The sequence below is a fragment of the Gymnoscopelus microlampas genome (genome assembly GCF_963454915.1).
Source record: "Gymnoscopelus microlampas genome assembly, chromosome: 12".
Classification (NCBI taxonomy): domain Eukaryota; kingdom Metazoa; phylum Chordata; class Actinopteri; order Myctophiformes; family Myctophidae; genus Gymnoscopelus; species Gymnoscopelus microlampas.
Genome location: NC_139949.1, coordinates 55,115,844 through 55,129,991, shown reverse-complemented (window position 1 = coordinate 55,129,991; position 14,148 = coordinate 55,115,844). Strand labels below are relative to the sequence as shown.

The 14,148-nt window shown below is 43.9% G+C and overlaps 1 protein-coding gene across 3 annotated transcripts in view; it reads right to left on the bottom strand.

Annotated features, from left to right (window-relative positions):
• Positions 1-3,684: 3,684 nt before the first annotated feature.
• The window catches only part of wwc1 (WW and C2 domain containing 1), a 65,620-nt gene continuing 55,156 nt past the window's right edge, over positions 3,685-14,148 (bottom strand). For all 3 annotated transcript variants that reach the window (XM_084073998.1, XM_084074000.1, XM_084073999.1), the window contains 3 exons: positions 8,916-9,176; positions 7,441-7,556; positions 3,685-4,681 (listed from right to left, as the gene is read on the bottom strand). In XM_084073998.1, coding sequence (XP_083930124.1) covers positions 4,615-4,681; positions 7,441-7,556; positions 8,916-9,176 — 444 coding nt within the window. In that variant the 3' untranslated portion in view covers positions 3,685-4,614. The remainder of the gene's footprint in view (positions 4,682-7,440; positions 7,557-8,915; positions 9,177-14,148) is intronic.

Here is a 14,148-nt window from a genome sequence, read left to right as displayed (position 1 = left end):
AGCCGGAGCTGCATAGGCTGGTGCGTCAATCCATGCTACATGGACCCTGTGGGACAGCCAACCCTAACAGCCCCTGCATGGTCAATAATAGCTGTTCCAAGAACTTCCCTAAAGACTTCTGTGACAACACTCAACTGCCTCATGATGGCCATGGCTACCCACAGTACAGGCGGCCCAATGACGGACCCACCACTGAGAAGAATGGCTTTCTATTTGACACAGAGCTAAGGCGACCTTAAGGTCTATGAAGGCAACACCTATGACACTTTCAAAGAGACAGCTCTAGCCATGGGCTTGCTTGAAAACGATGGAGAATGGATTGCCGCCATGCATGAGGTCTTGGGCTATGCATCCTCACAGAAAGTCAGAGAAACCTTTTATTTAACGCAATTATCCTCCATGTCAGCCATCAGAGCCCAACAATCTGTTTGAAACATTCTTGGAGCAGCTCAGTGATGACTTTGTCCACGAGGAAGCCACTGCATACCTAACCCTACAGATGCAGTAGACACATTTATACATTTGTACACAATCAGGTGCTACTTGCCATTGATGATGAGCTGTCACAAATGGGAGTAGTCTAGTCAACTACAAGGACATGCCACAGCCAAGACCGCTAACTCAGCAAGAAAAGCTAGCACAAGTCTTCAGATCTGAACAATTCAACAAAACAGAGCAGGAACAAATTGTACGGTTACTTAGTCCTCAACTAAATGTGGAACAGATGGAGCTCTGTGAAGTTGTCTATCAAGCAGTCCATGCACCAAAGGAGGACCTTAAGAATGGCATTGTGCTATGTGTCGGCAGCACAGGCTTGGCTGCTCAAAACCTTGAGGGTGGTAGCACAGCACATTCAAGATTTAAGATGCCAATCCCCATCTTTGAAGACTCTGTGATATCAAAGCCGAGTCCTCTCTGGCTAAACTAATCAAAGAGAGCAACTTAATCATCTGGGACGAGATCTTCAGCGTTAACCGCTTTAATGTTGAGTGTGTGGAAAGAACACTGAGAGACCTGATGCAGTCAGAACAGCCTTGGGTGGCAAAACTATCCTGCTGGGTGGGGACCCTAGGCAGACACTCCCTGTTCTCAAGAGAGCAAGCAGGGCCCAAATAGTTAGAGCTTGCATCCAGATGTCACCACTTTATCCTGCCATGAAGGACCACAGGCTTAACATCAACATGAGGACAGATATGGCTGAGAAGGACTTCTCTAACTATCTCCTTGAATTAGGGGAAGACAAACTCACACATGGACACACTGAAGTCCAAATCCACATTCCACCACAAGGGTTTGAATACTCTAATTTCATGCACCTATAAATAATAAATATACACTACAGATATACCAGTTATATTGTAAACTTAAATATACACACACAAGAACAAAAGCTGAAATGGAAGAGAATAACTTTTTTTATTCATTTGTTGTGAAACTACAAAACATATTTTGTTGTTTTATTCTTTTTGTTGTGCTGGTGAAATATTTACAGCTCTGGTCGACAGTACATCAGTGTACAGTACACATACAGTACATCAGTGTACAGTACATCAGTGTACAGTACACATACAGTACATCAGTGTACAGTACACATACAGTACATCAGTGTACAGTACATCAGTGTACAGTACACATACAGTACATCAGTGTACAGTACATCAGTGTACAGTACATCAGTGTACAGTACACCTACAGTACTTCAGTGTACAGTACATCAGTGTACAGTACACATACAGTACTGTACAGTACACCTACAGTACTTCAGTGTACAGTACATCAGTGTACAGTACACATACAGTACATCAGTGTACAGTACATCAGTGTACAGTACACATACAGTACATCAGTGTACAGTACACATACAGTACATCAGTGTACAGTACATCAGTGTACAGTACACCTACAGTACTTCAGTGTACAGTACACCTACAGTACTGTACAGTACACCTACAGTACTTCAGTGTACAGTACATCAGTGTACAGTACATCAGTGTACAGTACATCAGTGTACAGTACACCTACAGTACTTCAGTGTACAGTACATCAGTGTACAGTACACATACAGTACTGTACAGTACACCTACAGTACTTCAGTGTACAGTACATCAGTGTACAGTACACATACACTACATCAGTGTACAGTACACATACAGTACTGTACAGTACACCTACAGTACTTCAGTGTACAGTACATCAGTGTACAGTACACCTACAGTACATCAGTGTACAGTACACCTACAGTACATCAGTGTACAGTACACCTACAGTACATCAGTGTACAGTACACATACAGTACATCAGTGTACAGTACACATACAGTACATCAGTGTACAGTACACATACAGTACATCAGTGTACAGTACACATACAGTACATCAGTGTACAGTACACATACAGTACATCAGTGTACAGTACACATACAGTACATCAGTGTACAGTACACATACAGTACATCAGTGTACAGTACACATACAGTACATCAGTGTACAGTACACATACAGTACATCAGTGTACAGTACACATACAGTACATCAGTGTACAGTACACATACAGTACATCAGTGTACAGTACACATACAGTACATCAGTGTACAGTACACATACAGTACATCAGTGTACAGTACACATACAGTACTGTACAGTACACATACAGTACATCAGTGTACAGTACACCTACAGTACTGTACAGTACACCTACAGTACTGTACAGTACACATACAGTACATCAGTGTACAGTACACATACAGTACATCAGTGTACAGTGACAGATCAGTGTCCGAGATAAAATTCACAGCTTTCGGGAGAATCTCAAGAAAAGAAAATAATAAAGATAGAAAGAAAGAAAGAAAGAAAGAAAGAAAGTGCAATAAATACATGTTGTTTGTTTTGTTTCATCTTCTCATTACAGGTACCAGTCTTCATAATATCTACCAAATCCAAGGTTCCTATTTAAAAAAAACAAAAATCTTGAAAAAAGTGAAAACACTGGAATGTTTTGGAAACATTTTAACAACACAAATAGGGGGGGGGGGGGTCCCTGGGGGGTCCCTGACACAACATCATTTCACACAGAGGGTTGTTAATATGAGGGAGGGTCCTTGTTTAAACAAATGGTTCTAAAGCGATGGAAAACAAGGAGCCGACCTAGTACCGAGCCCTGGGGGACTCCGGTGGGTCGAAGTGGTTTTAATATGAATGTCAAATGTTTACTGAGTGGATCGCCCACTGTGCTGTGGAGAGAGACCCTAACCCTGTTTATAAATACATACATAGATAGACCCTTATGAATATAAATTAATCATAAGGATCCATCTATGTATGTATTTATATTCATAAAGGTCCATCTATGTATGTATTTATATTCATAAAGGTTCATCACGCAGTACGTTTAAGTTTACAGGAAGTAATAAAATTAACTTGACATAAAAATATGCAAAAAAGATGATCATTATCAGGGGTGCACATAACTTTTTAGGTCTGGTACGCAGAAGAGCACCTGGACATGTGACTTGGTGCGCATGGCGCCCGTCCCGTTTTGTCAACGCGGGGGGTGGGGGGGGGGGGGGGGAGGGAGTTCAGCCCGGACAGTTTTGTCAAGGGGGGGGGGGGGGGTTCAGCACGGTGCCCACCGGACAGTTTTGTCAACGGGGGGGGGGGAAGGACGCTCTGCTTCTAAATGCCGCCGATTTTCACCCCTGATCATTATGATGCAGATATTAAAACATTTCAGATGTGTTTACTAGGGATGCACCAATTCTTGGAACGTGAATGTTTTTATTTATTTATTTGTTTGTTTTGTTTTGTTCGTCGGTATTCATTCCTCTTTTTGTGCCAGGGAAACAACTATATCTTCATTATAAAAAAAAGTCTTTCATTTCATCACACTATCTTTTAACGAGCACAAATTAAATCATAGGTTTCTGAAACAACAGATAAACAATGGCCACTGACATGGCTGAATGTGATCTTACATAATGAGTCATCAAGGCAACAGTAGATCCTACGGTCAGAGTTCTTAGCATTAATTTAACTCTGAGAGTACATGTGGGTCCATTTGGTTCCACCTTTACACTCTCACAGTTACATGTCAGGTGCAATTACCCAACTTATTTGAGTGAATAAAACAATCAGTCCGTTGCGTATTTCAATAATATTGATACGTCTCTCGGAATGATGTGACGTCTAAAAGTAGCAACGGACGAATCCGTTAGCAACAATACGCTAAGGACAACACAACGAGGAGAGACGTAACGGACATTCTAATGCTATCGCTAAGTCAAATAAAACTAAATGAATACATGAAAACACTAAACAGATATAGAGACGTCGAGATGGAAACACAAAAAAACAACTAAATAAAATAAAGAAACGATTGTTTTAAAATGTCTTTCTGTACATCTGTTAAGACACAGTATGAATTATCAATACAGATAATACATACAGTATGAATTATCAATACAGATAATACATACAGTATGAATTATCAATACAGATAATACATCTGTGTTGTAATTCTTTAGGTATATTCTTCATTTTGTTGTCCTCCTAGGAGCGGATAGGAATGGGTGGAGTCAGGAGACAGAGGAGGAGACAGAGGAGGAGACAGAGGAGGAGGTCAAACGTGGTCAGCAGGCAGGTTAGGAATGCTGGTTTTTGCTCGTGTGAAGAAAGCCATCTTCTCCCTGTTTACAAAAACATACTTTATTTTAGTTATTGATAAAGAGGGAGAGAAGGAAACACAGGCCCCTGTCTAAGCTTATCACCGATTGTACAAAATTCCCTAGAGCCACATTTATTGGCCCTCATTTATCAACGCGGTGCAGCCCGAATAATGAGCGTACGGCGAGATCACCGCACCTTTCGGCATTTATCAATATATCCTGACGTGGGCTTTATCCTACCGTAGGCTGAGATCTCACGTCTGGTCGAGACCAGTTGTTGACGTTGGCTGCACCCGTTTATTCCATTCTAGACCTGCGGAGCAGCATTGTTTGACTGTCTGACACATAATCCACTCCTAAATCTGTATATCTACACTAATAAATAATCGCTGTGAAAATATATCATTTTATAAAGTAATTTAAACAAACCGCTTTAACAGTCATTCAGATAAGATTGTAGATCTGTCTGTATTGAAAATAGCAGATCTACAAGCTCACAAGCCAGCGTTGCATCGCAACGCGTTGTGAGCTTGTAGATCTGCTATTTTCAAAAATGTACGAGCGCTTTTGCGTCGGGAGTCCCGCGGTCGGGACTCCCGACCACCTTTTCATGGACAGTGAGGTCTACAAACTTACAGTAGCTTGTCCTATGTTATGGAGTTATGTCATAGAGAGTTATGTAGGCTACACAACCTGGCTGGGTTAAGGATATTAACCCGACGCTCCGTGTGTGTGTGTGTGTGTGTGTGTGTGTGTGTGTGTGTGTGTGTGTGTGTGTGTGTGTGTGTGTGTGTGTGTGTGTGTGTGTGAGAGAGAGCGAGAGAGCGCGAGAGAGCGAGAGGTGTGTGCGTGTGTGGCGAGGCGGGGCGAGCGGGGGAAACATGCTTTTTTTGGGTCGTATTCTGGTTCTTCATGTCGTGAAGTCGGGCGTTTTGTGAATATTTAAGGGCGTGTTATTTAAATGACGCTCGTTTTCAGACGTGAGATTTATCAAGGCTGGGACCAAGTGTACGCTCGGATCAGCTGTGTAGGATTCGTTGATAAATGTGACTTTGACGTTGGTGTACGGCCGAATATATGGAGAAACATACGCCGGTTTATACGCTGCGTTGATAAATGAGGGCCATTGTCTTCATTAATTTAGTGCAGGAGTGCTTCAGGCACCCTGTAGTTATTCTGAGGACCCAATTTGCACTTTAGTTGAGGCTCCTGTTTGGGCACTCCCAGTAAAAGAGGACCCCAGTTGTTGTGCTTTCTATATGCAGCTAAACACAAACATATGAACTTATGAAATACCATTCATCACAGTGTATGTCTGTGTCTGCCAACTACATCTTTACATAAAAACCCATCAAACTGCCATCAAGTGTCATCTTTGAATACATGCTCTCTGACCGGAGCTCTGTGGTGGGCATAGCATAGCATAGCATAGCATAGCATAGCATAGCATCAACCCCTCAGAACATACAGTCCTCTTTTAACACTCGCATGACTGTGGTTTGACCATCCTAAATTCAGATCCAAAAGACCGTTTTTTCCTGAGATTCTATTGGCCACTGTCTCTTCTGGCTCTATTTATAAAGGTTCATCTATGTATGTATTTATGTTCATATTCATAAAGGTTCATCACGCACAGGGCCGGCGCGTCCATACAGGAGGCGGCAAAAAAAGTCGTGTTCCTGTCCCCCCGCTCTGACTCAGACAGTGGGGGGTTCCATTGTCTTTTAAATAGCTATTAACATCTCAATTCCACTCTTCTCAGTGAGCTCACATTGTATGTTGTTGCAGGCAGGCAGAAACATTATAAACATTATAAAATAGGCTAACTTGTAATGGTAACTGCAGATCCTGTATGTAAAATCTTTATTTAAAAAAGCGTATAAAACAGCGCGATCTGTAGCGTCACATTAAACTCTTCAGTAAACATGGATAGTCTATATGAACCACTGAAGCCTCTGTCTAATTACGTGACTGTCTCCATTGTCCAAAACACATGGATATCTCTTGACAAACCAATGTTATTATTATTCATAATAATAATATTCACATTAGTTGCCTGAGTGTAAAGTGTCTCCTTCTATCATCACTGTCCGCGTCTCTGACAGCAGTCACACAAAGTAAACACATCGGTATGTTTCATACATGTGCTCAATCCTGCGCAAAATATCTGATTTACAAGCCGAAAACAGTCGCTGCGTGACGCGCTCTATGCTTGTAGATCAGATCTGTTTTCGCAGCTTTGCAGTGAAAGGGAAAGTGGGTTGCTTTTACTTTTTATTTCATTATTAGTATTGGCCTAAATGAGAGAAGTCACTGCAAATCATCCATTATAACTAGAACAATGACGGTCTGCGGGCCAGTGCGGGGGGTCTGGAGGTGTGAAAGGCTCTTGCCGGGGGAGAGAGGGGTGAGTTCGGTCAAAATAGCTGAACTATAACGCCAGAGATGGTATATGTGTAGCTAATTTCATATTTAGAATGGAGATTTAAAAAAAAACAAAAAACAGAGATGATTTGAATGGAATGTTTAGGAAAAGTCATGAAAGGGGAACTTCCTCAGAGCTTCATGAGAGAAGATAATCCACTTTAAAGTCTCAAAATTGGTCAGATTGATGGGTTAGTCACGCAAGTGTTAAAGGCTAACATTTTTCACACCGATCAAAGGCCAGGAAAACACTCGAACAACCACTGGCAGTGGCTTTAGCAAACAATGTTTTATTTCTGGCAGTCAAAGAGTTAACCTCGTTAACCTCGTTAATCTCGTTAGCCTCGTTATCTCACCTGAAGTTCTGGACCTCAGGGACCTCGTTACAGCTCTGTCTCATCTTATGAACGTCCTTGGCTGCTGCTCGCATCATCTTCTCCACCCGCTGTTCCTGGACCTGTTCTTCATGAGTCTGATGGACAGAACAAACATAACACCATGATAACCAGTGGCGTGCACAGACATTTTGAGGGGCAGGTGCTCAAGTAAATTATACTTTTTTTTGTTTAATTGGTCTGCTGTTTTTTCCCTCTACACCTATACCTCTTTGCCAAAAATAGCAGATCTACAAGCCCACAACGCCTCGCGCTGCGAGGCGTTGTGGGCTTGTAGATCTGCTATTTTTGGTTAAAGTTCTCCTCAGAAAAGGGATGCTAGGTTTCGAGTGGTTATGGTAAAAAGAGAAATCATATCACATAAAGATTTGGCGGACCCCCTGTAGTAACTCTGAGGACCCCCTAGGGGTCCCGGACCCCCTGTTGAAGACCCCTGCTGTAAACTGAAAAAAAAAAAAAAAAAAAACTTTTTTTCAAAAGGGCACTTCTGGTCAAGAGGGCAAAGGGCAAGTGCTCTAGCACCACCTAGAGTCTATCTGTGCACGTCCCTGATGATAATAAACTGTTCTATCATAACACCATGATAATAAACTGTTCTATCATAACCCCATGATAATAAACTGTTCCTAGATCAGTTCTGTTTGTCAGGGTTAGATTAACATTTAGTCTAGTTTTATACCTGTTTATCAGCATACTGAACCTGGTGTCCTCTAGGACCCAGAGTGTGTAGTTGTGTTGTGTACCTGTTTATCAGTGTGTTTGAGCAGCAGGCTGAACCTGGTGTCCTCTAGGACCCAGAGTGTGTAGTTGTGTTGTGTACCTGTTTATCAGTGTGTTTGAGCAGCAGGCTGAACCTGGTGTCCTCTAGGACCCAGAGTGTGTAGTTGTGTTGTGTACCTGTTTATCAGTGTGTTTGAGCAGCAGGCTGAACCTGGTGTCCTCTAGGACCCAGAGTGTGTAGTTGTGTTGTGTACCTGTTTATCAGTGTGTTTGAGCAGCAGGCTGAACCTGGTGTCCTCTAGGACCCAGAGTGTGTAGTTGTGTTGTGTACCTGTTTATCAGTGTGTTTGAGCAGCAGGCTGAACCTGGTGTCCTCTAGGACCCAGAGTGTGTAGTTGTGTTGTGTACCTGTTTATCAGTGTGTTTGAGCAGCAGGCTGAACCTGGTGTCCTCTAGGACCCAGAGTGTGTAGTTGTGTTGTGTACCTGTTTATCAGTGTGTTTGAGCAGCAGGCTGAACCTGGTGTCCTCTAGGACCCAGAGTGTGTAGTTGTGTTGTGTACCTGTTTATCAGTGTGTTTGAGCAGCAGGCTGAACCTGGTGTCCTCTAGGACCCAGAGTGTGTAGTTGTGTTGTGTACCTGTTTATCAGTGTGTTTGAGCAGCAGGCTGAACCTGGTGTCCTCTAGGACCCAGAGTGTGTAGTTGTGTTGTGTACCTGTTTATCAGTGTGTTTGAGCAGCAGGCTGAACCTGGTGTCCTCTAGGACCCAGGCAGGGAGCTGTGTGAGTCCCTGGGTCCTGGCGTTCTCCAGGCTCTCCTTCAGCTCCCTGAGAACCTGCAGCTCCTGGTCCAAACGGCTCTGTTTGGTTCTGTAAACCTGAAGGTCTAACTCCAGGTCCAAGCTGGTCCTCAGGAGACCATCTAGACCCCCAGAGCCCCCCGGACCCCCTACCACTGAGCCTCCTCTGGAAGGAGGCTGAGGAGAGGAGAGGAGAGGAGAGGAGAGGAGAGGAGAGGAGTTATTTTAATATCTGTGTTTATGTTTGAGTGTACGTGTGTGTGTGTGTGTGTGTGTGTGTGTGTGTGTGTGTGTGTGTGTGTGTGTGTGTGTGTGTGTGTGTGTGTGTGTGTGTGTGTGTGTGTGTGTGTGTGTGTGTGTGTGTGTGTGTGTGCTACAGGGTCCCAGGAGGGACATTAGAGACCAGTATGACGTCAGAAACAGGAGAGTGAAACCCACATTAAATATTAAACCTCTGTCTGTCTGTCTGGTGGCTCTGCTAGAACATAGTATACTAGAGTCTAGTATACTATGTGTTACCAGCTGTTAGTATGTCTAGTTACTAGACATACTAACAGCTGGTAACACATAATATAGTAGAGTCTAGTATACTATGTGCTACCAGCTGTTAGTATGTCTAGTAACTAGACATACTAACAGCTGGTAACACATAATATAGTAGAGTCTAGTATACTATGTGTTACCAGCTGTTAGTATGTCTAGTAACTAGACATACTAACAGCTGGTAACACATAATATAAACTGAAAACTACTCAACAAGGCTGGTGAAAATGTTCCTGGCTTTGTGCCTCATCATTTAGATGAGTTCCACCGATGACTTTTAACAGCCTTGATGTCTCTGTCTGGTTAGTTTAAGCGTGGATATATCCACCATGAAGCAGGCTGTGGGTGGATATATCCACCATGAAGCAGGCTGTGGGTGGATATATCCACCATGAAGCAGGCTGTGGGTGGATATATCCACCATGAAGCAGGCTGTGGGTGGATATATCCACCATGAAGCAGGCTGTGGGTGGATATATCCACCATGAAGCAGGCTGTGGGTGGATATATCCACCATGAAGCAGGCTGTGGGTGTGGATATATCCACCATGAAGCAGGCTGTGGGTGTGGATATATCCACCATGAAGCAGGCTGTGGATATATCCACCATGAAGCAGGCTGTGGGTGTGGATATATCCACCATGAAGCAGGCTGTGGGTGTGGATATATCCACCATGAAGCAGGCTGTGGGTGTGGATATATCCACCATGAAGCAGGCTGTGGGTGGATATATCCACCATGAAGCAGGCTGTGGGTGTGGATATATCCACCATGAAGCAGGCTGTGGGTGTGGATATATCCACCATGAAGCAGGCTGTGGGTGGATATATCCACCATGAAGCAGGCTGTGGGTGGATATATCCACCATGAAGCAGGCTGTGGGTGTGGATATATCCACCATGAAGCAGGCTGTGGGTGGATATATCCACCATGAAGCAGGCTGTGGGTGTGGATATATCCACCATGAAGCAGGCTGTGGGTGGATATATCCACCATGAAGCAGGCTGTGGGTGGATATATCCACCATGAAGCAGGCTGTGGGTGGATATATCCACCATGAAGCAGGCTGTGGGTGGATATATCCACCATGAAGCAGGCTGTGGGTGTGGATATATCCACCATGAAGCAGGCTGTGGGTGGATATATCCACCATGAAGCAGGCTGTGGGTGGATATATCCACCATGAAGCAGGCTGTGGGTGGATATATCCACCATGAAGCAGGCTGTGGGTGGATATATCCACCATGAAGCAGGCTGTGGGTGGATATATCCACCATGAAGCAGGCTGTGGGTGGATATATCCACCATGAAGCAGGATGTGGGTGTGGATATATCCACCATGAAGCAGGCTGTGGGTGGATATATCCACCATGAAGCAGGCTGTGGGTGGATATATCCACCATGAAGCAGGCTGTGGGTGTGGATATATCCACCATGAAGCAGGCTGTGGGTGGATATATCCACCATGAAGCAGGCTGTGGGTGTGCAGTCTAATACCTGTGAGGATCTCTGTGTGATAACTGCGGATATAAATCAACGCTTGTGTGTGATTGAGCAACCAGATGCCAGCAAGGCGAGAGCGCACGCCTGCTGCCAAGGCCTGTGAGGTGGCCCTGTGAGGTGGCCCTGTGAGGTGGCCCTGTGAGGTGGCCCTGTGAGGTGGCCCTGCGCCGCGGCGTGGAAACCACGGAGCCTACGCTTTGAGCCTCGGTCCTGTTTACCGGCCTTGAGGAGGAGATATCCTCGAACACCGCAGGGAACATTGAAGTGGCGAAGTCACCCGCATGGAGCCGTGTAGTGAAGAACGGATACCGCAAACACGTCCCTGGAATGTCTACCGCACAGGCCGAGCCTCGTCTGACTCTTCCCAGAGAGAAGACGTATGGTATTGTTGGAACCGGTGCTGTGGGGGACATACGAGCTCTAAAGCCTAAGATGGTGAGTGTGTTCACCACGAAATTCTCACCCGACTTGGACACAGAGACACAGGCCAGTCATCTGAAAGACAAATTGTCTAGAGACGTAACTTGTCTAAAGAGAGACACTGACCAAACCCGGTACAGCTCATTTAAAGTAACAGCTGAGTGCAAAGAGGTTGGCGAGATGTATGATCCTCAGCTTTGGCCAGAAGGAACGTATGTACGGCGGTTCTACGAGCCACGTAAGCCCAGGGCTGCTGCTGCTGCTGGGGCAGGTGTAAAGTTACTGCCTGTCATAAGGATGCGTGAGCCCGAGGCTGGGGCTTCGAGTACATGATAGACTTGTTCATGAACTTTGAGAGTTGTGTCTTATAACTCGCGTGGCCTGCGCCGCGGACAGGACGCAGGGGAGAGAGCGCAGCGCGTTGTTATTGACAAGCTCCTAGAGAATGCTGATATACTGTGTATACAGGAGACTTTTTTTTAGCAACACAAGGTCTTGATAAACTTAACTCTGTCCATAACGATTTCCATGGGGCAGGGGAATCAACGACAGACTGAAGTACAAGAATAATGCGTGGCAGGATCCCAGGGGGGGGGGGGGGGCATTCAATGGCATAAGAAGCTCGACCCACTTGTCAGTGTGATTAGGCTGGAAGTGGACTGGTTGGTGCATAGGCATTAAAGTTGTGAATGAGAAGAACGTTTTTATCATTTTAAATGTTTACACTCCTTATGAATGTCATATAAATGAGGATGAATACCTTAATAGGCTTTTTATTAGTTCCTATATAAAATAAAATGTTTACACATGCATATATGTCCTGGGTGATTTGAATGCTGACATATCAGATAGCAACTCAATGTTTGGTCAACATCTAACACAATTTTGTAAAGACAATAAGGTTATTCTGTCCAGCAAGGTGCTGTTGCCAGTAAGCAGCTACACATATATCAGTGAAGCATGGCATACGACATCCTGGCTCGATCACTGTATAGCTACAGCCGATGCTCATGATAGTATAGAGAAGGTTGAGATTGTGTATGGTCTGGCCACAGCAGATCACATGCCTGTCTCTCTGACTATAAATGTTGAGGGTCTACCTGAGCTGGCCAGCCATGGTTGTCCAAAACAACCTGATAAATTGGACTGGGCAATCCTCACAGAAGATGACTTACAACATTACAAGTCACTGACTGATGTATACTTAAGTAATATTGATCTACCTGTTGAGGCTGTTACATGTGGAAACATTAAATGTAAGAATGATGGACATTATAGTGATCTGTGTAAAATGTATGACATGATAGTACAATGTTTAGTTAATGGAAGCAAACCTTTTAAAAGAAAAAGGAGTAAACAACATAATCTGAGACCTGGATGGAATGTCTATGTTCATGAGCTACATGTAGAGGGTAAAGAAGCCTTTAAATGTTGGGTTTTAGCAGGAAAACCTAGGCATGGCCCTGAGTGTGACCACAAGAAGCAGGTTTAAATATGGTGTACGCTATATTAAAAGAAATGAGCAGGCCATGAGGGCAAACTCTATGGCCAAAGAGCTACAGAAAAATAATGTTTATGAATTTTGGAAGGAAGTGAAGGTGGTTAACAACAGTAAGATGCCAATGCCTTCTAGTATAGATGGCATTACTGGGTCCGAAAATATTGCTGAGCTGTGGAGAAGACACTATGAAAACATTTTTAACTGCGTCAAGAGTGAGTTTTTTTTTACTCAGGATTTTTCGTTCTGGCACTGAGGGCATTCAGAAAAACTCGGGATAACTCGTGGCTTGGCACTGAGAGAGTTAACAAAGCATGTGGTCATGATCAGATAACAGCAGAACATCTGAAGCATGCTAGCCATAGAGTTTCAGTGCTGCTTGCTATGTGTTTTTCAGGGTTGTTGATGCATGGCATATTGTCTGAATCCATGTTATCTGCCCTGTTAGTGCCTGTTGTCAAAAACAAAACTGGTCAGTTAACTAGCATAGAAAATGATAGACATATTGCACTGGCGAGAATCTTGTCCAAGGTACTAGAATGTATCCTTATGGAAAGGCTCAATGAATATATAGCAACAACTGACATTCAATTTGGTTTTAAGAAAAAACATGGCACCGATTTATGTATTCATTCACTGCAGGAAATTGTCAGTCAGTACAGAAGGTCTCATAGTACCATATTGTTGTGTTTCCTTGATGCCTCTCGGGCTTTTGATCGCATCAATCATGGTAAACTGTTTTTAAAGTTACAAGAGCGAGGTGTCCCCTTGTATTTAATAAGGATCTTGCAGTTCTGGTACTCTCACCAAACCATGCAAGCTATGTGGGGAATGAGTACGTCCACACCTTTTCTAGTGTCCAATGGAGTACGCCAGGGCGGAATTCTCTCGCCAGTACTCTTCATTTTATATATGAATGATTTATTGGTACAGTTAAATGGGTGTAAGACTGGTTGCATGGTGGGGGATAACCTTATCAATCATATGATTTATGCTGATGATTTAGTCGTACTGTCTCCTTACGGTGCTGGCCTACAGCAGCTACTCCAGTGGTTCTCAAACTTTTTCATGTCAAGGACCCCCTAATTGACACTTATTACCCCGCGGACCCCCATTTGAAAAGATATGCCAGGGACCCCCATAAGAGGAGATTTTTACGGCTCTAGCAGTGATTCTCAACCATTT